This window comes from Limanda limanda, chromosome 3, assembly GCF_963576545.1.
Source record: "Limanda limanda chromosome 3, fLimLim1.1, whole genome shotgun sequence".
NCBI classification, from domain to species: Eukaryota; Metazoa; Chordata; class Actinopteri; order Pleuronectiformes; family Pleuronectidae; genus Limanda; species Limanda limanda.
In genome coordinates, this window is record NC_083638.1 from 16,286,890 (window position 1) to 16,311,750 (window position 24,861).

The window sequence follows — 24,861 nt, forward strand, 5'->3', positions numbered from 1 at the left end:
TTTCACTTCACACTCAAATATTAATTGATTAGATTTCAGTGGTCAGAGGTCATGGGGACCTCGGGTTAGTCTGGCAAATAAGGTATGTAGACTGAAACTGTACTGGTTGCTGGAGGCATACAACCACAGTGTAAAAATTCTAGATTTTTTTAAAACAAGCATAAAATAGGATCGTAAACGCAACATAAAAAAACAGGTTTAATGTTGTTACCTGCCCATTTACTATACTTGTTTGTCTGTGAAAGCCTCCGGTCTGAACAGACTGCGGGGGATGGAGGAGCGCTCCCTTGCCGGAGCTGAGCTCTATCAAAAAAAGGGTTGAATTGTGAATAAGAGATTTCATTGCATGGCAACCAGTGGAGGGATAAGATTTTGAGGGATCTTTGTGAGCGCTCAGTATTTGGCAAACCCCTCACAGCAGTTTGTTCAGCTGTCAAGGATGCCACACACAATATAATAGTGGTGAGGCGCCAGATGACACTGCAGCTTATAAAAAAAGCGTGAAGAGTCAAATCCCTCTGCACACAGGCTCACTATGGAGCTCTGGATGCTGTTATGAAATTAAACTTGGTGGTCTTTATTTTGTAGCTGTATCGAAACCAGCCTATCTTAACAGTTCAGACAAAAACACTCGGCTTCTGATCAGTTTATAAGATGGCTACTTCCACTCAAAGCAAGTTGAAGGGGAAAATATTCTTTTATTTTGTTATACAACACTTCAATTTTCCACTTTCTACTCTATAAATACAATAAGCAATTATGGGTAGGAAGATACAGGGTTTGAATAAGGGAAATACAAAAAACTGCTCTTCTGCTGCTGCCATTTTTCAATGATGTAAAATCTCGATGCAGAGACATAAAGTCCCATCAGCAAATTGTAAGATATACCTTTTAAGACAAAGAAGATAATACCGGACATGAAGACATACAAGTATCCCAAAGCTAGCTTTGCTCAATGTCAGCATTTTTAGAATGCTGCCCCAAAATAGTGATACATGTTGTTGTCATCCCTATTTGAGTTTAAGCAGTTTATTAAAGAATGTTAAAGTCAGGCCTCAGCTTTTTCCTGTCCTGTACTCCTCCCCATCGAACATCAATTCTGCATGTGATGTTTGATGCCACAAGACAGACAAACCAACAGGTAGCGGCTCTAAATAAATAGAACTGGGAATTCTAAGGATGTTCTCATGTGGCAGTGTTTGTAAAAATATTTACTATATGTAACTTTGTACTTACTCAGCCCTTTTTAAATATACGGGTGCCATAAATGTACATAATACAATTTACAGTTGGTGATGCATAAATATGCAAGAGACCTTTAGGTTCCATTAAATTTACTTTGCCTCACAAAACTTCTCTTTCATTTCCCGTTGACCTTTTGGCTGTCGGTAAAAACTCTATCTGTACGTCTGAATTCTTTGATTAGTTGCAGTTTCCTTGTCCACTATTTTAGCCATGCTTACCATATTTTGTAAATGCATGTGTGCAGATGTTGAATGAAGAATGTTTGTCTGTGAGAAGGGAGAGACAGTGGTTACCTCTGTGTATAGGTTTACACCCTCTTTGGTCCTCCAGTCAGATTAAATAGCTTTGTTCCTGAAGACTTATTGCACATTGATAAACCTTCATTCAAACGCTGCTAAGCTCCTTTGATTTGTTTTTTTAACTGAAATGATGCAAAAAAAAACTTAGTAAGAGAAGTTATTGAAAGAAAATTGACACTTGAAAGCTTTCCCACACTCAAATATATATTTCATCTCTAACTCCAGCCTTCCCACCTGCTCTGAGCCATCTTGAAATCTTACCTGGTGATTTCCTCTCTCAGGGCAGCAGGGTCGGGGGGGTAAAACTTGACACGCAAACACATAGTGAATGGAGGCTGGGCTGCAGAAGAAAGACAAGAATTTTCAAGTATGTTCTAAATTTGTTTTGTTATAATACCCAATTTGAAATCGTTATGTTATACAGCTTTCTTGCTCCTTCTCGGCACACAATAATATGGCATGTTATATTAGATACTTACATTTCATTTGTTTGGCAATTGACTTTGAAAACTCCAACCAGTGCTGAAAGAGACAGAAAAAGAAGATCTGCACTTTGGACTTTAGCTGCTAAACTGGAGGTACTGATTGCCCAGCACCTCAGCATGATGACTTGTAATCTGTAGCTGGAGGGCACAGCACAATTACTCCCATCTCTCGGCCCTCTGTTCATTCAAACTCCCACCGACACGGAGAGGAGATGTTTTGAAGGAGCGCTGTTTTCTGACAGAACGACGACCATTACATGTCGTGAACCGGCTCTGATCATTGAGATGATCACACGCTGACGATAATGAGGCACCGCCCCACACAATGACGCTACAGTACCTTTGTTTACTATTTATTTTTTAGCGATGCCTGCATCCACATTCTCTTTAAACGTCTCTCAGCTGGCTGATATCTTTCCTATGAAATATGGAGAAACTTTAAAGGTGATACGTTTTTAATCTCTAAACCTATATTCACAGTTCAAAAGTGCATGATAAATAAAGACATAGTGTCCACTCTGCAAATTCACTTTTGGTCTCCATGAAGTGATTGGTTGTGTTTATTACTTTCCTGTGAGCATCACAGACAGCGGCTGTTTTTCTTTTTTTATGGACTTTATTTATTTATGGCTATTGTGAAGAGGATTTCAACAAATACGATAAAAAAGAGTTTCAGAAACTAATTTCCAAGGCTATCTTTAATTAAAGGGGACAAATGGCATATTTGTACTCGTGAATTACCAAAGAGTAAAATGTGAAGGTCCTGTGAAAAAACAAAACTTTGCAGGATCTTCACCGCCACATTATGTGACTCACTGAAATTTTAATTGGGTTTATTCTTAAAAAAGAATACTTACCCTCTGCTTGTCTGGGTCAACATATCTAATGCCAAAGTAGTCTTTCTCGAGCAGGTTGAGATGGTGGCAAATCAGATCAAACAGGTACTGTCCCTTGGCATCCCGCTGGAAGAGACAGAATAACAGAAAATTCAACGCAGGAAATAGAAACACAGGACACCACAGGACTTCATTCTAATATTTGCATATTCACAGACACAGTTAATAAACCCCCAGCAAATCAATGGTGCATAATATATGTGAAGGCTCCACTCAAGTGTCCAGGTTTACAGGAGCAACTAGCATCACACATTATGAAAATAAAGATGAGATTTTCTTAAAAAAAAATTATCTGTGCTCATCAGGAAGTCCAGTCCTTTTGCAGCCTCTAAGAAGTCAAAACGGCCACCAGAAACAGTTTTTAATATTTAACCACTCTCAAGGGAGATATATAAGAACTATCAAATATTCATATCGAGGCAGCAGCCATCTGTGGAAGCTTTGAGACATTTATGCTGCCAGAAAAGACCTGAGAAAAGCAGTGAGACAAGGTGAAAGGAAAAAATATGCAGGCCAGGGACAGGAAGCCGCTGTCACACCGTCCAGTACAAAAATCTGACTAGTTTTTCGGTAAAGAAACTGGTAATACAACGATATATTTGTGATGGTTAAACAATCTCTGAAATGGTCACAGTATTGGAGAGACTAAATAGTTTGTCTTTGATTATTCTTTAATTTTTCTATTCGTACTATGACAGTAGAGGAGGAGAAAACAGGCCTGTTATCTTGGAACTAGCAGTTCAACTCAACATGAGCTGTTTCCTCCATGAAGCTGGATCTACCCCAAAAGACTCATTAGACTCATTTCAATGGAGTCTTGATTAAGATTGAACTGCAAAAATAAGGTGCAAGACAACGAGGCTGCCACTAATACACAACAAAACGTGAACCAGTAATTGGAATATTGCAGCGCAGGCAGCAATATTTTACAGTTAATAAAGACACTGCCATTTACTAACATAGTTGTAGTCCCCCAAAGGCCATTAAATGGTGGTACCGATCTGAATCAGGAGGCAGATCCAGTAAATATTGTTAAACATTTTAGTTAATTTCTCAGAGAACAATTTGTGCATCTTGTTTTGGGGATAAATATTTATGAGAATAGGCAATTTGGTTCAGATCCAAATTAAAATCATAGGAGGACTGTTGGTCCTTGGTGGCAGTATGCATGAGGATCTGTTTCTATGCTTTAACTCACTCACTACAAAACATGTCTGCTGAACATTGTTTCTGTCAGAAAATGTTCTTGTGCTGCTTGTTTGGCATAACAACTCTGCTGAAGAGTGTAACATTATGCAGAGCATTTGTCCTTATAACAGGACAATTTAGCTGCAGGTAACAGCTGTAATGATGCTCGAGATTTGTTCTCTTCATCTCTGCAACCACGTCCCTGCAAACACGGCTAGATTGTCTGGTCTTTACTGTCTTGATAGTCAGTTTCTCTTGTAAAGTGCATCATTATGCATCATCTTTTCTTGACAGATCCTCACACATAATAATATTAGTGTGTTTTTCCTTCACCCCATGTGACCTGACAGGCACACAGCTGGAAGGGACCGCCCTGAAGGACAAGATTGTCTCCATTATTTTCTTTTATCACAAAAAATGTATTGCAGTCATGAGAATTACTTTTTATTTATGAGTGTTCTTTTCGGATTCATGAATCATCTCAAGGGCTGGATATGGGGTTCTTGATCCCTGTTTTATGTCTGGAGAGGATCTCTTTTAGTGTTTATCACCAAGGAGATTTGTGCAGGCCAGCATAGTGAGTGCCTGCACATCTAGTGGAAAGTTTTCTGTATCATCTGTACTATAGATAGAGGATTCAGCTTTTCCTTCCCCTGTGGTAAAGGACACAATAAAATATCCTACTCTGCCTTTTAGAAGAGACACTGCATTCAAGCAAGTGACACAAAACTGCACAGTCAGAGAAAATCAAACGCAGATATATGAGAACGGAAGGGGGAACAGAGAGGAGAAAGACTGAAACCAAAATAAGAGAGGGAAAGAAAAGAGAGAAAGGGGAGAGATACAAATGAGGCCATTTGACACTGATCTGTCCTTGAATAGCACATCACAGCTCAGCAATCAAAAAGGGAACAAGAGAAAACCTGAAATGAGGGATCAGTCCATGTATGAACCATTTTTAGATATGACCCCTGTTCAGAAGAATTAAGGATTTCATGTCGTCATGATAACTCATTCTGAACCCAGGTTGTCTTGTTTCATTGAGCATCACATTATGTTGCTCCTTGTGACATAATTTCATTGAATCTTTACAGCACGTATTGTGAATACATTTCAAAACCAAAATGTAACTAAAATCAAATCAAATCTTTGCAGATTTAGAAAAATAATGGTCTAATATGAGTCTGATGATGAACCTGGGAAAGAAGTGTAAGAATAAGTATAACCTAAAAGATAATATCACAATAAAAAACATCACAGAAACATCATGTATGTATAAATTAAGTCAGGGGATGGGATTCATAAATAACAAATGTCTGTTCCTAGTGTTTTTTAATGAAATAGTTGCGCCTGAAATTGACTACAGCAACTCAACCAAAGCGAAACCCCCCAAAAAATCTATCAGTTCTAGTTGTGTCAAGCAGTGCACCAGTGGCCAGACCTTTCCCTGGCTGCTGACCCTCCATCGCCTCTGTCAGTGTGTCTGTATGTCACTGTCACCACACACACCAGGACACATCAGTACAAGCCTGCTGAGCAGCCCCACAGCCAAAATAGGAACAAACGCATCCATGTTCACACACACACACCACACACACACACACACACACACACACACACACACACACACACACACACACACACACACACACACACACACACACACACACACACACACACACACACACACACACACACACACACACACACACACACACACACACACACACGCTAGTAGTTTACACTGTAGTGTAAACTACAGGAGGGCAAAAAAAATTATGTGTGCATCATTATGTTTGTATATGAAATGCCTCAATGTGTATATGTGTTTGTGTGTGTATGAGAGAGCTAATAACAACAACAGAAAGACAGGGCAATTTATTATAGAGCAATATTTCCGCAAATTACTGAAAAGTGATCAAATGCATTAAAAAAAACACCAATGAACTAGATTGGCACTAAGTGGACTGCATTCCTCTGCAAAGGCACAACAGCCCCTTAAATCCAAGCAAGCTGCACCAAATCTACACCGCTCATAAATATCAGACCCCTAAACATGCCTGATTTCTTTCATCAAGAACCATGAATTATTCACTTAGAAAACGGTGAAAATGTTTAAAAAAGCCCTGTCTCACAATGTTAAAGAAAGTGAAAAAGAAATGTCCACTGCACCCCCCAAATCTGGATCTACACCAATATTGAATTGGTTCTTCCTTGACCCAAACCAGGTCCTTCCAGTTTTGTGGACATTTGCTCTGTAGTTTTTGTGTAATCCAGCTAACTAACAGACAAACAACAAGCAAATGCCAATGAAAACATAACCTTCTTGGTGGAGGTATAAATGAGAAAGAATGAAATGCCTTAAAAGAAGCAAGCTCTCACCAGCTGCAGTGCTTTTTACAGCAGCAGCACAGTTTAATCACACCAAGTTTGCACAGTGGTTTTATTAGCTGTTACAACAGAATTCAAACAGTGTGACTCAATGAAGGACTTGGAAGTCTTTTATTGTGCATCACAATGAGAGCAGGCAATCCTGTTGTTGCAGATTATTTACCTGACTCTGCACTATGATGCAGTTTGTAATGATGGGATCGAAGTGTACGCTAACTTTGCCCTGCAGTGCTCAGTGTCTGGCACGACTAATCAGTGACGGAATAAAGCGGCGGAGTTTCTCTTGCACATATAGGCAGCTGGACGAACACTTGTAATGTATATGTGGTGTTTTGTTGCATAATGATGAGACCCACTGAATTTCCGAGAGCTGACCGGGGCTCCGCTGGGATACAGAGGCAGGCTCTGAGGCAGAAACATTATTGATCTGGAGCTAAGCGTTCTTCAACATCCTTATGAGACTTTACCTAGAGCCAAGCTGCAATACGCTGCTGGCTGCTCGGAGGTAATTCTATATGTGTGCAGTTAAAACTCTTTTTTATTGTTTTTGAGTAGATAAACTGAAGCTCTATTATGTGGTTTGTGGTCATGTGATTTCAGAGTGGGAATTGCTTCTCTCACTTATCTCTCCCTCAGGTTTTATTGCTGCGGAGGAAATAATTAGATCCATGCTATCTTTGGATTAAAACCCCTTTGTTGGAAAACACCAGGAAATAAGGAAAGACAAGAGCCTAGAATTTAGATAAATGATCCCAACTTAAGTATGTATACATTAGGATTTGGAGTGTGATTCAATTTTGTTTTATACTCCACATAAGGACTGTACACTGACCATTGTGTATCATGAACTCATTCTTAATGAAGTATCCCATTGTGTTTATAACTGTTCCCACGCCTTAATGTAAATAATACACCATACAAAACTACAAGGGTCTCTCGCATTAGCCTAAAATTGTTTATCATAAACTTTTAAATTATACAGACAAATCTAAGTCACAAAGTTTTCATGTGAGTCTTCAGGACTGTAATAAGGCCACAGTAATTGTGGAGATTTATGGAGCTGAGTTGTAATCAGTAATGCTATGTCACATATCAGAGTAAACAAAGCGTGGCCTGCAAATTGCCTACTGTCATCTCCCCACACTGTTGTGTCGAAAATTGGAAATAAATGAACCTAATAATAATAATAATAGCTTGAATTTATATAGCGCCTTTCAAGAGACCCAAGGACGCTTAAGATGTGTCCATGGGGACATATGTAAAGCTTTTTTTGAAGATGGTGTTCCTAGTAGTCTCACCCAGTTGCCCAAACAACTTCTCCGAGTAATTTATCTAAGGCGAGCGCCACACTTGGCTAAGGTTGTAACATTTCTTACTAAAAATAAGATGATATAATCTTTAGGCTAAATCAACAAGTTAAATGGATTTATATTGTGATAAACATATCTGCAGTATGAGTTTGCCCAGCTACGAGCAAAACCACCTGCATTATAACCAGGAACAAACAGCACTGTCCCCACAAGCACTTTGTACAATGCTATATTATGGCACTGTGCATGCTGGAAGCCTTTGTTTAATAATGATAATAAAATAAAGAAGCTGGGCCATGATTGCCATGTCAACCTCCATTCACTTCACAGAGAAGTCATTAAGGTTAGATGTTTGATTCATATATCTTCCCTGATCAGGACAAATGGATTGCCTGGAGGCCCTGTCCTCTACATATTGTGTGCTAGAGTGTATGAGTTTGCTTGCACCTTTGATCATAACTGAACTCAGGAGACAACATAATCTCCAGTAACAACTCATTGATGTGGATTTTAGTAGAGGTGGGTCAAGTGATTTCAGCACAACTTGAGGTCTCAGAAGTAAAATATTGGGTGTTTTAAAAGAGTAGGCCTTGAGTATACTCCCTTTAATTAGCTTCCCCTGAAAGTATTAGAGAGGAGAAGTGTCATTGTTAGTCCAACTCAAGAGGAAGAATCTATTCTTTTGTGGAACAAGTAGATCAACTCTGTACTTGCAAGGACACTAGAGGAATTAAAGAATTACAACCTGTCAACACATACTTTGTGAACTTAATGAAGGCTTACAGTCCCTCCTCTCTTCCCTTGAGAGGTCTAGTTGAGGAGTAGTTTCAGAAACATAGGGTCCATTGAAAGGCTTTACTGGACTAGACCATAGGGTATTTTTTCACTGTCAGTATAAGGAAGAGGTATTTTCCAAAGGTGCTGCTGTCTGTCAGGGCTGCAACTTGCTAACTGTGACAAAACATTTTTATGATTCATTTTTAAGGAAACAATTTCAAGGTCCAGCGTGCATTGTCTCGGTGTCACAGGGTTGTTTGCAGCTGTGTGCGAAGCAATTGGAATAAAGATCAGCTCCTCATTGTCAAGTACCTGGAAAAGTGGGGGCTGGTAAAAGTTGCTGAAGGTAGCAGTGGACTCGCAGTGGATTCTCGTGGTGAAGAGTAAGCGTCTCAGAAGAAGCTCTCCGTAAAGATGTCAATTTATGATCTAATGTTTAGGGAAGAATATTTCACCTCTGAATTTCTGGGCACATTCCATCAGAGGTAGGTTGAAGAACTCAGAAACCAGTATCTTTGTATTTTGAGTTGCAAGACGCTAGTTGAGGTGGTTTGGCCATCGAGACCCTGTTTTGGAAGTTTTAAGGTAACTGCCAGTTGTATTAGCTGTCAGGTTTAAACCAGCATTAAGAGTAGTGGCAGTTAGTGTTGTGTCGTTTTGTGCACATGTTCATGAAATACTGTATGTTTCTTGTTAGTCTTCTGCGATTGGTTAATGATAAGAGTAGTAAAGGTTTAGAGCAGCTGTGATATTAGCCGCAGTGAGATATCACAAATGAGATTAGTGCAGACCTGTCAGTGGGAGACGAATGTATTAAACAAGCAGAGGCCTCTAAGTGCTTTGTGGAGGCATGCGCAGCGTTTCATCACAGCAACAATAAAAGTGATAAACGGAGAGCTGGAAATAACCCAGACTGGGGCCAAATGATCACCGCGGTCCTTAGCGAAGCGTCAGCAGCGGCACGCCGCTCTCAGCACGGCCGGGCCTTGCGTCATATTAATTATTGAGACAGGTTCCATATCAGCTTGGGAAATACCACATCAATAAATGATGGTGTAATTTCAAGCTAGAGGATGGAAATTGCAACAACTGAGCAAATGGACCTGAAAGGTTACTGCTTCTATAGCAGCAGCATTGGTGCTTAACAGGGATTGTGTTCGTGTTACATTACCGAACAGGTCTGAGCTCCTGGTGGCACGGGATTAAGTCGAGGAATGGTTATTTGATGTTTTTAAACAACACCCGCTTCTCAGGGGCTCAACCACAAGGTGGATAGTTGGTATATCTCAGTCCCCCAATGCTTTGATCTTTAACCTGATCTCCACTGTTGTTTAAGTTCTTGCCTTTGATACTGCCAGCAGGAAAGCCTGTTTACAGGCTTAGTATAATCTTATCACATGGTTACTTTCCATACTCCGGAAAGCAGACGTACATGTATAGGTGAAAGACTGTAGTGGATGCTCCTGTCAGTCGGCAGCTGAATAGTTTAAGAAGATTTACACTCAACATGGCTTTCCTCTGCTCCAAGAGGAAGCAATTAATATGTTTTATAACAACACTGCCTGCAGATTTGCGGAGTAGTTTTTCATGGTTCGTAAATATTCACATGCATTTGTGTTTTATCTAGTTCACAAAATGTCACAAATGCACACATGAATTTATGTGCCGTATGACTTCAAATGTAATAAAGAGCAGGAACCAACACAGGGAAATAGTGCAATCCAACGCATTAGTATATAAACCTGAATAAAGTGGTGATGTGTACAGCTATATTCATACAAGATTACCTATGTAAGTTAAGTAATTAGCAGAATATGAAAAGTGAAGGGGTCAGCACTGTTGCCTCACAGCAAGAAGGTTCCGGTTTGAATCCCGGTTCAGGCTCATGTTCTCATTGTGTCTGCATTGGTTTCTTTGGTTACTCAAGTTTCCTCCCACAGTTCAAAGACATGCAGACTTTTGGTCAGTTGGGATCAGCTCCAGATTGGTTCCCCAGGTGGAATCAGGTGGAAAGACCTAACCTGGCTCTCTCCAAAGTTCAAAAATAAACCTACCAACACTTGTAAACGCCAGTGATGAGTCAGTTTAAAACCTTCCTACAGTATTGCATTATTAAAGACAGAATCTCCTTCAGAATAAAGTACTCAAAAAACAAAACTTTGCAATGGGTCAACAACAGGCTTTCACCAGATAAGATATGTATTCTGTGAAATGCACCTTTTCCCCTTCTTTCTTATGTGCTTTCACATGCTCCTACAAACCCCTCAGCTGCGGCAAGGAAAGACAGCGATCCTCTTAAAACGATGTTCACTATCAGCAGGCTTCCATCTTATTGCTCTTGAAGTGGCCAAGTGGGACTCACTGACGCTTGGACCAGTTTCACAATACCTGGGAACTTGGGTAAATCCTGTCAAATCTAGATAGAGGCTTGCGCTCCTGAGGGTTCCATAACAGGATACCAACCTGGGGAAGCCGGCCCAAGAGCAGGAAACCTGTGAAAGTCTTTGGGGAAACCACACTCATAGAAACCTAAGCTTTGATGCACTGTAGAGGGGTGTTTTTGTAGGTAGAAGAGAAGCGAGGGGAGGAGTTAATGCATTGGACAGAGGAGAGGAAAAGTAAAGAGAAGCACAAGAACACAAAAGTATAAGCGTCACAAAGTGTCATGTTATTTGTTAGCAATCTCTTAGGCTTTTGTCCAGGAAAAGGGCAGCGATGTGCATATACATGAAATGAAGACATTTCCTCTCTGTCCTACCTATACGCCTCCAGCTCGAGGGACTGAGCAGTGCACTTACTCAAGAAACTTAAATCTTTACATCTAAGTCAGGAAATTTGCAATTTGCATTCTATTTTCCTACGGGTTTGTCTGCAAAATTATTGTAGACAAACTGAAGACCTCCCTTACACTTTTGAATGTGTGCCAGCTACACACCGCACGCAACTTCCTTTAAGGTGGATCGCAGAGAAAAACCTAAAACACTTAATTGCTAAAATTTTCGTATTCTTAATGATGTTAATATCGAGGATAACCTACACATTGAAAAATTACGTGGGTCATGTTTCGTGTTCTGGTTTCTGTTACAGATGCCCTCTCAATTGTGATGGAGAGAGCTGCCTTTGTTATATAGTAGAGAATGGCTGGTATGACATTAACAGATACGCCAAGGACAGAACACACAGAATCAATTACACTGGCACCTATAGGCATATGATGCCATGTCCTTCAGCAGAGATAGTACACATTCACTGGAATCCCATTGGTATCTGTGGGGGTTCTGTCTTGTTTTTTTCTTATTATTTTCACATATTAACTATTCATACAATTTTAGCTACCAGAGCAATATGATGTATTCTGTAGACTGTATATAAATATGTTTAGAGAAATGCAGCTACAATATTTCTGAAATGGGTGCCGCCATGTTATCCTTTTGACGTCAATTGGAGTCTACATAGTAGTAAGCGTGATGTGGAACCACAGTATAGAGGTCCCGCCATACACACTTGGAGTTATTCTCAGTTATCAATAATGAAATTTCACCCAAGAACCATAAATAATTGAACATAGATGCGATAAGGACTACCTGAAATGTTTGAAACAATCTTTTGGAAAAATGTACTTTTACCCTTTAGTGTGCTCCATGCCTCATCCACTAACATGGAGGATCTGAATCTGGATCAATCTTTCAATTTTCCGTCTTGCGATTAAATAACTTGGTGTCAAAGGGCGTTTACTATGTTGTTATAACTCATTCATCAGTCAGGATCCAGTGAAAGGATCAGGTTCCCTTGTACATATTTTATATGCATATAAACATCGATCCCCAGTGACGTTATTTCCACTTCCAAGTAGCACAGAAGACTTGTCAGGCCTCCAGGTATAGTCAGCACATTATCTGTCTCGCATTAAAATATCACTGTCATTCTGAGCTTGGCCTTTAAAGAAATGAGGGGACACTGTAAATTGGATTCACTAAACTGTGCCAAAATCTGGAACATTGCTCCTGATCACAAGAGACTCTCTGCAAATAGAAATGTAATGGCCTCCACACTTCCATTTCTTTATAGCTTTATTAGGTTTTCTGCATGATACTCACTTAAGTCCTGAAGCTCATTTGAACAAATCTGCAAATAATAACCATTAAACCTGTGATCCCTGTTGTCTCCATTTGTTGTTTCAGTTTTCTAACTAAGTCAAGAAGCTAAATTAGATTTTTCCTGTATTTTCGTCCTGCTGTATCTGGGAGACAACAATACAATAACCTGTTTTGTCATTGTATTAGTCTCTGCTTCACTTGGTGCAGCTTAAGCATCACTGAAAACACATCCGTTACCATCTGGTGTCTGTCAGGGTGTAAAGCATTGCTGGTAAACGCAGACATCTGCTAGACAGGCTTCAATAGAAATCGTGTGACAGCAGAGCGTGCTTAGGGCTTGCACTCAAATAAAAATCAGGTAAACAATAAACCATCATTCATTCAGTCCAATTACTTTGAAAGTATGATGTTGTCTGCATAGTAATGGTAAGATGGTTCTTCCAGGAGCCGTTGTGATTGTAAGAGAAGAAGCGTTCGCAAAGCAAACCTTTTTCCATAACAAAGGTGAACCTAGTGCTGGTGCTACTGTTGGTTGGTAGTTGGTTCAACTTGTGAACAGCTTGTTTTTCAATGGGCTATAGCCAGCATAGAGCCATCTCATTACATCACTGTGCATGTCAATGTATTTGTGTCTGATTTCCCAATAATATTCCACTAGCTCGACATGTATATTATCACCATGTCTTCAAGCATCAAGCTTGAAGAGCATAGCTATCAGAAATAGTGGACTACAGCTTCACCTTTTAAGTGTTTGTCCTCTTATCTCTTATCCTGCTGCAGCCATCTCTCTCTGTTTATGCTGCTCCAACACAGGCGTATGAAGCTCCCTCTAGTTTGGTCTGCTCTTCAGAAATTATATTATATTATATATAATATATATTATAATTATGTTTATTTTATTTCACCCTCACTGTATAACCGAAATACACATACCATTTAATATATATCCCTGCACTTCTTTTCTTAGACTGTCGCACTGTTTGTATTTTGTATTGTTTTTGTGACTGTTTGTATTGTATTGTTTTGTTTTGTGATGTGTATTCTGTGTAAGCACACTGAGAGCCACTTTACCAAGTCAAATTCCCTGTTTGTGCAAACTTACTTGGCCAATAAACCTGATTCTGAGCTGATGACCAAAGAACAAGGAGACAGTTTGTCTCCTCCATGGAGATGCTGCTTCACTTTGGCATCAATATAAAATATTCAGACTACACACGGCACAAGCTGTTTATTCTTTTTAAAAGGGTGGTCACGATGTTTTGGTTGGTCTCATTGGTCACGATAATTTCATCTATAGCCGTAGTATCCTTATTGCAGAAGTAGGACCACATCATTCACTATGCCATAGTGAACATTATTTATCCACTGTGTATATATTTGCATAAGACCGACACATCTGAAGACAGTATAGGTAAATAAAGAATGAAAAAGAGACCTCCATGCAGGTCTTCCCTCCATTCTAAATTCTAGAGCCATTTAAAAAACGGCCCTATGGTGGCGATGGCTTCTTTGTTCTATGTTCATGCAAAGTGCAAGAAATAAGTGGGAGGTTAACTGCAGTAAATGCCCGAGGTCACTTTACCCGACAATTACTCAGCTTCGTGGGCCTTATAATGGTCGTCCATTAAAGAGATTAACTCAAGGAGCACTGCTGATACATAGATGTTGTTACTTGGCTGAGCAACCATTTGGCTTGCCGTGAAAAGGTAAGCGATATGACTCATAGCATGAGATTGTGGTCAAATTAGTGAATGTAAAAACCAATTACACACCATTTTAAAGATTTGCATACAAATGTTATGTGGCAAGTAGAACACAAGTAAAATATGTATAGTTAAGTTAAGTATGAAGATTTGACAAGACCCGAGGATACATCTCTAGATTCAACTATTTCTCTCTGGAAACACTTGGCTGAATGCTGTTAGCAGCATTGAAGGTCAGGACTGTAAGTTTAGAGCGCTGACACCACAGACAGTGGGTCGTTCTGTAGAAAGTGCTAACAGGCAATACTGCTGCCCTGACCGAGCAGTGAGCAGGTCAAATGTGTTACTGATCGTGACCCATGATGGGAGGAGGCGCCCAGCATATGCTGCACTTGCACCCAGACAAGGATTCAGGAGAGCGAGGTGGGGATTCAGAGTTCACACACTCGGGCAATTTGGCTCATTTATATCTTAAAGCTCTGCTCACACATGCACATGGCGCTGCATTATCATATTTCATCATAGCACCAGATGGTGCACACACAAAGACCCTCAGACAATGTATTGGCCATGTATTCTCAAAAAACAAAGGTTTTTCATTATTTCCTCATACTCCACAGAATGCACCACCAATGCATCAAACTTAGATGAATTGGTTTATCTCCTTTGGGGACAATGTGACCGTCAGTGCACTGTCATAACACAGAGGATGCTGCCAGGAGGATTTAGTGAATGAGAAAACTGAGCCAGAGCAGCAGTGAAACAGCTTCCCTCTTGTACCGATCTGTTGATGAAGGCAGCTGGTCTAAAGGCAAACAGGAAACCTGAGAATAAATTGAATATGATTGCAAGAGACTTGACCTTGTTCTTCTAACTAAAAAGACTGACAGGGCTGGTGGGTGTGGGTGTGGTAGTCATGTTGTGGGGACTAATATCTGTTTAAACAGTATGGAGACCAGCTCCCTCAAGGGCACACAAAAGTAGAGATTTCATAGAGTATTAAACGTCAAGGTGAAGATATCTTTTACAGTTAGGTTAAGGTGAGGCAAGTATTTGTTATGTTCATGTCATTAGTAAATGAATGTAACTGAATGTTCTCTGAAGACATGAAGACATAACTGTATGTGTGTGTTTGTTGTTTGCTAAAAAACTAGAAATTCAACTTGCATAAGGATCATGTATTTCACTAGAGAGCAACCAAATGTCATAAGAAAAACAGGAGGTTTCACACAATCTTTATTTCTGAAACGCTCAGTAGCTTATATCACATTTTGTTTTTCTTTCTTCATGTCATCTATTACTGTTAAAGTTAAACTGTTTAAGACCCATTTTACATCCCAACCACCACAATTATTGATTATGAATGAATAATGAATAAATTGATGTTTACCCTGTCTTATTTTCAATTCAATCACAATCATGTTTCACGAGAAAATTTTAAATTATCTAAATCTAAATTCCTGCTGAGAGCAGGGCAGTTTTCCTGCACAGGCGAGTGCGAGAGTGAAAGAAAAAAAACACTCAGCTGTTGTTGGTACATACAGTGCTCATGAGTGGCAGGATGAAGGACACTCGCACTATGACCAACTACACAGTACTTTCAAAACCCAAATGACAGGATATTTCAGAGCTGCATGCTCTGAGGTCGAGACGAGAAATCATCAAGCAACAGTAGCTGCTTGAAACAAAAAAAAGTGATGACAGCATTTACTCACAGGTAGGTCTTCGGTAGTCATCTCGGCAACATTATTGCATTTAGTGAAGAAATACTGACAAACCAAAACCAATTAACATAATCAGGTGTAATACCAGTGTTACAAATGTCCACTCGGAAATCCCAGAAACAGATTGTGTTTGTCAGCAGTTATTTAACACAGTGGGGTGAGAATGCCCTTTACTTTATATGGAACGATTGTTTCTAACTTATGATGACTTGAAATGCCACTGTTCTGAAAAAAACATTAAAATCTGCTGCTTTTCTAGGTTCACTTGTTTCCCTCTACTAACCAACTGTACACACAATACTACAATGTTATGCTTTCCAAGGTTTTATCCCTGTGGGAATGCATGGCCCTCTGTGCTGTATTCATCTCATCCATATAACCACAGCATATGAACAATGATTGACTACCCACACAGGACCTTTAACACAGCATATACGCACAAACATAAAAAACACAGTGTATCGCACAGTGTGAGATCTTGCACCTTATAGAGTCGTGTTCTGAAATAAGTCAGTGGACCACAATAGAGAATAACAAGCTCATATTCTCATATATCATCCATGAAAACTCTTTGCTCGGCCTATATCGAACACAACAAACAATTTCTGACAATGTGTTCATATAATTTGCACTTTAAAATTCTCCCTTGATTTATGCATTGAGCAGTTAAGCATGCATAGGAGTTTATTTTGCAGAAGTAGCACCAAACAATATGTTTCTATGTTAACAACAATCATTTGATAATAGACCAGGAGGCCAGTGAAAGAAACAGGGAAAAATATATATATTAATTGAATAAAAGATGAAATGATGTATTACACTGCATTGGCTGATAAGAGATCTGATTATTGGCACAGTTTCAAAGACCACAACAAAGGGGTAGGTCCCATGCAAATCGCAATATCCACAGATTGGTTTGGTTAAGAGGAATAAAAGTGGAATTTAGTTCAGACAAAGAAGTTCATGCAAAACATTTATGCATGTAAGACTTACAATAAGGGCACAACTAAATCATCACCATTATGGTATAGTCCACATATTTTTAAGTAATTATTAAAAGAATAGAAACAGTAAAAAACAAAACTATTGCTGTGTTGCTTTTGAAGATATATGTAACGACTCTTCAACAGCTGACAGTGAATTAAGTTGACAGCAATGGGAATCATGGTGTCTCTACAACTGCAGAGTGTGCACAAGACAAGCAGTCCTCCTGTCTCTTAAAGGGATAGTTCAGCGAAAAATTAAATTTCACTCCATCTACTCAGCACTATGCCGATGGAGGGGTGAGTGAAGTGTTTGAGTCCACAAAACACATTTTGAGGTTCAGGGGAATACAGTGTTGCAGCCAAATCCGACGCTTTTTCAGTTTATCCACTGGCCCATATAAGATGGAAAATGTACTCTTCCCTCTGATAGTGTAGCAGTTTTGTCCCTTCATTGTCTGATCATCACCAAGAAGTAGTGTCTCAGGGCTCTTGTCTGTGTAACATAGGGAAACGCTCATACTATCGATGAAAGGAAGGGGAGTGCAGAAATGTCAGTGAGAGATCAGGGATGTTTCTCATGATCAAAGTGATGGAAAGCCAGCTCATGCACACAGAGAGCAGCCTCGGTGCATAAAGAGTACTGAAGATAAGCAGAATTATTTTACTGCCTTTCCCAGACTGGAGGAAAGAGACATTTCATTGTATTTTATATGCATTACGCACCCAGCTGTCTGTTATACCACACCTTGTACAATTACATCCTGCGGTACAGACTTATATAGAACCTATGACATCAGAATATTTGTAGACACAGATGAACAGCACATCAGCCTTCACTGGCTCCAATTGACTGCAAAGCTCATTCAGTTACTAGTGCAATCTAGAATTTGCACTAGTATCCTGAGATGAGCTCAGTCGTCTTTCATGGCCGCTCTCACCCTCCTCCAGCTCTGTCACATTGTATCTCCAGTGTCAGACTCAAATCTCTCAGACGACATGAGTTACTGCCAACCAACTCATAACTGCATGAAGGTCTAGTCACATCACATCAATATATTCAGCCTGCTGGATTCCATTAGCACAAGAGCTTCTGACGAGCACACACACACACACACGCACAAGCACACACACACACACACACACACAAAAAGTAGAAAATTAGCACAGATTAACAGTAAACCTTTTCACACTTGTACATTTATACATCAGTGAGTCCACAATGAGTCTTTAGGAATATTCTTTTGTCTCTGTTACAACCAGTTAAAGGATAAAGTGATAACAGTCAGAAGGTGTATCTGCATATAAAGTAAGCTTTAGAATAGCCTTTAATGTAAGGGTTCAAATTGAAAAGCTAAACTGAAATAGAGCAATGTAACATAAAGCATAGTTTCAGGTTATGCAAAAGAGACGCAACCCAGGGAAAAAAGTATTGTAGTTCGTCACTTCACCACGCTGCTGCTTGATGAGCTTTTTGCTGTGAGTGCAAAGTAAGAAGTGAAGCCGACACAATTGAGTGTGTCAACATTTTTAATCAGCTCGCATCCTCGACCTGGACCGAATCATATTTATAACCCACTGAAACACACACACTTTGTATTACTGCTATAAGGGTTGTTTTTTTGATGAATCCCTAACACTTTAATTTGTCAAAGCTCATACTGCGTGGTGTGTATTTCTGATGTAGTCCTTTTGCTTGCATCAGTCAGCTGACATCTCCTCTACCTTTACTGTAACTACTTACTAATGTTACTTAGCATCCATCCATGTAATGTCATGGTAACGCTCTGGGAAAAAACACTTAAGTTAATGCAAACTACTAGCTTCAAAATGGAGCATTGTTCGCTGGCTGCGTACACAATCCCAGTGGCCTGCATCTATCAAGAAGGATGCAAAGGAAGCCAGAAAACAGGGTTTTGCTGAGTCATCAAAATACAACTCAGTTGCAACCCAGCAAGTGTGCCAGCTGAAAATAAACATACACATTCAGTATCAAAGGAAAAATGAGGACGAGCCAGACTATTACACCAAGTATGGCTGCTTTTAGTAAATACACAACTGAAAACACCATCTGCTAATAGAGAGTGGTTTCTTTTTAATTAAGATGTAATGGCAGCGATGGAGACTAATGTTTTTGCATCACAGTTTTTTATAAATGCATCAGCAGGTGGTTTGCCTCTCTGCTGAAGTGAACCGACAAAACATCTACGCCACCATAAATTTAACATGACTGGATCCAGTTTGCAAAACATCACTTGGTGCAGTGGAAATGAGCCTAAAATATTCTTCAGTCTCCTCAGGCTTGTTCTAATCTTAGATCATCATTTAAAAAAGGGTATAGGGTTTATTACAGAGGCCAAGTAAGAACCAGATTTGAAGACAGACTGCTAAGCATTTATTTTAACACAATCCCCATGCTTTGCAAGGGCTTCTTATTTCCAGGCTGAAAGGATAAAAGGTTCATAACTACTCACATTTAATAATAGTGGCGCTGGATACAATTCTGGGACTGGACCGCACACATATTGAAACACAGCAGATATAAAAACAAAAGCTAAGGAGGCACATGCATGCATCAACGCATATTTGAAGACATGAAGATGCAAATTTGAAAACACACAGATCACAGTGAGACGGGGCCTGGAGGTGTAAGAAGATAACGGATAAGCCGACTCCTGAGAGTTGGTGTGTCTGAGGGTTATTGTAGGATTATTGCTTTAATTTAGCTGAAATAAAGAAAATTACACTTGAGGCCAACATTTAAGTGAAAAGCTATGCTTCGTAATTATTGGCATTATTGTACCTGCTGTTCAAAGAGGCAGCACCTTCTCCATTGCTGCCAGAGGCAAACAGCAGCCTGTGACAGGAACAGCACTGCTGCAGCAGCATTCAGGATCCCAACACATGGCGGAGGAGACAATTAGCTGCAGAGATTCACCGAGCCCCCGAGAGGACAGCAAGAAGTCATTCTTATTCAAGTCACACAGCCCTGAGCTCAACAAAACATGCCTCACACAAACCACTCTCTGGCAGAAAGGAAAAAAACCTTAAGCCATGATTCTTATTGTTTATGTTTTGGCCCCACGCAATGTCCGACAAGCGAGAGAGTTCAGGGAGTGGATGTCATCACTCAGGACACCTTCACAGACAGCAGCAGCAGCAGCAGCAGCAGCACGTAGGGCGCTGCTAGTGTTTCTCTTTATGTTCGATGATTCATGTTTGTTTTCCTGTGTAGGTAGCTTAGCTCCCAGCCTTTTAAAGTTTCTATTTGCTTTTCAAACTACAAATGACTGACAGTTTGTAAGGCTGCCAGATTAAGTCTGAAGTCTTAAGTGCAGTTTGATAGAGGAGGTCAGTCTGCCGGGAGCTGCAAGTCAGACAGAGCTGGATATAATCACACAGGGGGTCAGGCTGGCTTCATGTGTAAGCTAAGCCTCTTCTGAGGGCACATGCCCAGCTAAACCAAACAGCCACACCAGCCTTCCCTTGGAGGCCAAGGTAAGCAGTGCCAACATGGGTAAACAGCTCAGGCAACCAGTGCCAAACTTTCAACTCACAACTCATCCTCCTGAGTGTGTGTCCCAACAAGAGCCAGGAGCAAAAATTGAGAGCAGACGAAACACACTTTGAAGGGGATTTAAGAGCTATAGGGACTGATCGATAGGCTTTTTTGTATTGCATCTGTTTTGGCCGTGAACACACATCATCTGTACTTTATTGCCACTCAATGTCCACTTGTGAGAGCTTTTGATAACTAAAGGGCGAATATGTCTACTGTTCTATTTGAGACATTTGGTATAGAGGTAATTTCTAAGAAAGGAGATATGTGTTTTCACACATTAGAAATAATAAAAAGCATAAAAAAGGAAAACAGTAATTGACACATGCACTTATATTGAGACCTAGGTTTAAAATACACTCATCAAACAAAGTAAGGGATATCAAAGTGATTGGGAATCAATTTCACCAACTTTTGTGCAAAAGAAAGTGAATGCAGGTGCAATGGGGAAGAAAAAGCAAGACAACCCTCAAAAGGGGAGTGGTATATATATATATATATAGAGAGAGAGAGAGATGCCGTATTGAATATTACGCTGCCTACGACTTCATCCAGCATGGCCGGTTTGGTGGTGAGTCAGTCACTGCGGTTACATGTGTCCGATTGGAACCCGATTTCTGGCGTTGTCCAGTTTCAATCGAAGATCCATGTCATGTAACTCCACAAATCTAGATTTCTTGTGTCCGACTGAAGTCGGATAACCATCCCCAGATAAGTAGATCGGATTTGCCTGTATATCGGACAACGCGCGCATGTAACTCTGGAAGCTAGACAACAACTGGAGATGACGTCTTTGCGCATGCTTGAGATCCTGCCCCCCCCCCCTCCCTCCCTCCCTGGCCATGATCCGGAAGTCGACAGTTAGATAAAATGTCGCTGCCCGGTGCCGGCTGGCAAAAACAAACAAACAAACCATTCTAATCAAATGCGCCGTTCGCATTCGCAGTACTCCTAGAGTAAACATGCACAACATCATGTAGAGGGACGTAGCTTCACCTTGCTCTCCATTCGTCATCTTTCTCGCACGCTGAGTTGAAGGCTGTTGTTGTTTTTTGTTGGTAGTCACCACTAGCTGTAATGAAAACAGCGCCACCTATCGTAGCGAGGTATGAAATGCTTTCGGACAAGAGTCGGATTTCTCAGTGCCATGTACCCTGAGATAGAGCAGTTAACCCCCCATGGATAGAGAAACCGGGCGCCAGCCGAAATCGGGTTTATGCCATCATGTAAACGTAGTGAGTGATGGTTTGGAGAGTCATGTTCTTGGTGGTTTGCACAGATCTCCATGTCATAGCCAACGGTTCACTGACTGCTGTTAGGTACCGGGATGAAATCCTCAGACCTTACGAGCGATTGTCAGACCTTATGAAATATTTAGTCTGACTACTTTGGTTTTACAACCCCAAAACTTTTGGTTCACTCACCGCTCTCAGCATTACTTTTCGTTGCAGCAGCTTTTTTCAGTGAACACCTCTCAAAACCATCCTGCTAAGCACCAAACAGCAAACCAGCACACCTGGGTACATTTATCAGACAAAGATCCAGATATTATTCTGAGGGTTTGGCAGTGACCAAAAACTGAGCTAAAAGTGGGCGAACATTGCCACAGAGTCGAATCACATCTGTGTAAAAAAGGAGAGCTGGTATTACGTGACAGAACATAATGCTTGATTCCAGTGGCACGGTCGCACTGGTATGATAAAGCTGGTATCACACAGTGGGGCAGCATTATGTCAGCTTTGTTTAGTTCAGTATAAACAAGGAAAGTGAGCGTGAGCATTAATGTTTCATCTGAAAGTGAACAGTTAATGTGTGCAGTGTTGCTGCTGTACAGCACATGTATCCAACTGAGTGCACTTGAATAACCTGTACGTTTTTGAAGGCAGAGCTGCTTAGTTTCTTAGTAATAGTCCGACTGAACATTCATCATTGCTTCACTGCTGTAATATTGAACGAATGTCTAAAGAACAAATTACGTGAAGTTTGCAGTGAAATAAAAAAAACATCTCCTCAACAAAACAGATTCATTGAGAGAAGATTGGGTTCTGAGGCCTCTGTATCATTATTAGACTGGGTTCTCTGTGGCTTTTAAATGCTAATTGACTTTTAGATGCATTCTGAATGTCATTGACCTGGTTGGTCATGGAAAGGCTAACGCTAACTCTAAACCTGACATCGAAATTACCCCAACATATGACAATTGGTGCCTTGGCAATGCCCTTGCAATAAACAGAACTATTACTTGAAACATTATGGATTTGTTGTGATTAAAAGCAGCATCACACTACTGTGGTAAAACATTTTTTCAAGAATAGTTTTATTCCTGCTGGTGGCAATATTATATCAATTATACAAAACAATTCCTGCTCATTGCAGCTATGTATTGAGTGAACATATATGTTGTGTTGATCACCTCACTTAGCTCTCAACATAAAAGCTAACAAGCATTTTTTCCAAACTGTTGAACTGCTTCTTAAACAATGTTATATTTTCATAATAAAGCCTACTCTGTCCTTTACTGCCGTTGTGAGGATAGGTTCTCGGCATCCAAAATGCACCAGCAAGGACAGGGGCAATAATAATACTGAGTCTCTGGTAGATAAATAGGCAGGTCGGCCATCAAACAGAGAGTCTGAATTCACGATGTACACAAACAAAATATGGGATAGTTTCGATCAGGAAGTAGTCACTTGTTGGAGCGTTTTGATCTCTGGGATGAAAGGAAGCATTCGACAGCCCGAAAGGAGCCTTTGAAATGGGACAGCCTAACCGTGGACTACCTGAATGTTGAAACCCAGAACAAAAACTTATCACTGCTGCATCTATCCACCCATCTGTCCACTATCTATACCGTTTATCTGCAGAGGGTCACTTGGGGGGCTGGAGCCAATCCCAGCTGACATTGGGCAAGAGGCAGGATACACACTGAGGGAGGAAGCAGGAGTTCCTTGAGAAAACCCCTGCAGACACAGGGTGAATATGCAAACTCTGCACACAAAGACCTCTGCCAACTCTGCTAATTACTGCACCACTGGACTGCACCACTGGTCCTCATTGCTGCACACTTTGAGGCCCAGTTTATCAAACTATTGATCAACTCAGAGCTTCTGTCATCTGGGTTTTGGCAGCTGGATTTAGGTAAAAGGGATCTATTGGCAGAAATTGAATATAAAATAATTCTAATGACGTTTTCAATAGAATGGACACCTTTATATTAAACTACTTTATATAAACATCTGGATCGGGTCCTCTCTATGGAGGCCGCCATGTTTTTTAAAGCAGCCCAAACTAGACAAACTAAACCCCTTTGAGTTTTTACAGCTGAAGGCAACCACAGGTTCTCTTCCATGTTTGGAAGTGGAGGGTGAGATGAGGAGAATTCAGCTGCCACATACAACTTCACCACTAGATGTCACTAAATCCTATGCACTGAACCTTTAAGAGAATACTGTTTAGATTGGCTTAAGAGTAAATAAAACTGAAAGTGTGAAAACACAAGGACAGAATTTTCATGTTTTTTAAATCCCCAGCTGATGGACCTATCATGGCCTTGGATGAGAATAATGTTGCTGATTTATCACATACTTTACAACCCAAGTCTTCTCTAACATTAGCCAGAATTCACTATAAGCACTTTTGTGGTGGTTTATTCCTGCAAGAGCAAATTAATGATCCATCTGAATTCACACAGGTCTGTAGGAAACCGGGGTCATGCATTTTTGCAAAGTCAGTGCTCACTGACTAATTAATGAGCTCCAATATATATTTATATATATATTTTCAGTACAGAGGAGAGAAGGGAGGAAAATGTATATGATGTACAAGACAAGTGCTGAGAAAAGCTTCTGTCAAGTTGTCAGACAGGGATGTATTTTGTCATGCAAACACATGTAGATGCATAAACTGAAAACATTAGATCCTGTTTCATGGGAAATGCAAAATGGACTGAAACATATAAAAAATAGATGAACTACAGTTGTTGTTTTTTATTCAGTCTGATGCCAAAGCCTAGACAGACATCATGTGAAATAGGCATTTTTCAGTAAATATAGACAATTATCTCTTTATTGTCACACAATTAGGATCATTTTGTAGAAAGTAATTTGGAGATTTCCATGATATGATATGACATTAACTGGTCAAACTTGTGTTTCTCAATGAATGTGATGTGTGCTTATTAAAATGAGGCAGGGAACAATAACAT

At 40.2% G+C, this 24,861-nt stretch overlaps 1 protein-coding gene across 1 annotated transcript in view; it reads right to left on the minus strand.

Moving 5' to 3' along the window:
- Positions 1-24,861, minus strand: part of LOC132998913 (FERM domain-containing protein 5-like) — a 64,550-nt gene that overhangs the window by 15,311 nt on the left and 24,378 nt on the right. The window contains exons 2-4 of the mRNA XM_061068660.1: positions 2,887-2,991; positions 2,024-2,066; positions 1,806-1,884 (exon numbers count right to left, since the gene is read on the minus strand). Coding sequence (XP_060924643.1) covers positions 1,806-1,884; positions 2,024-2,066; positions 2,887-2,991 — 227 coding nt within the window. The remainder of the gene's footprint in view (positions 1-1,805; positions 1,885-2,023; positions 2,067-2,886; positions 2,992-24,861) is intronic.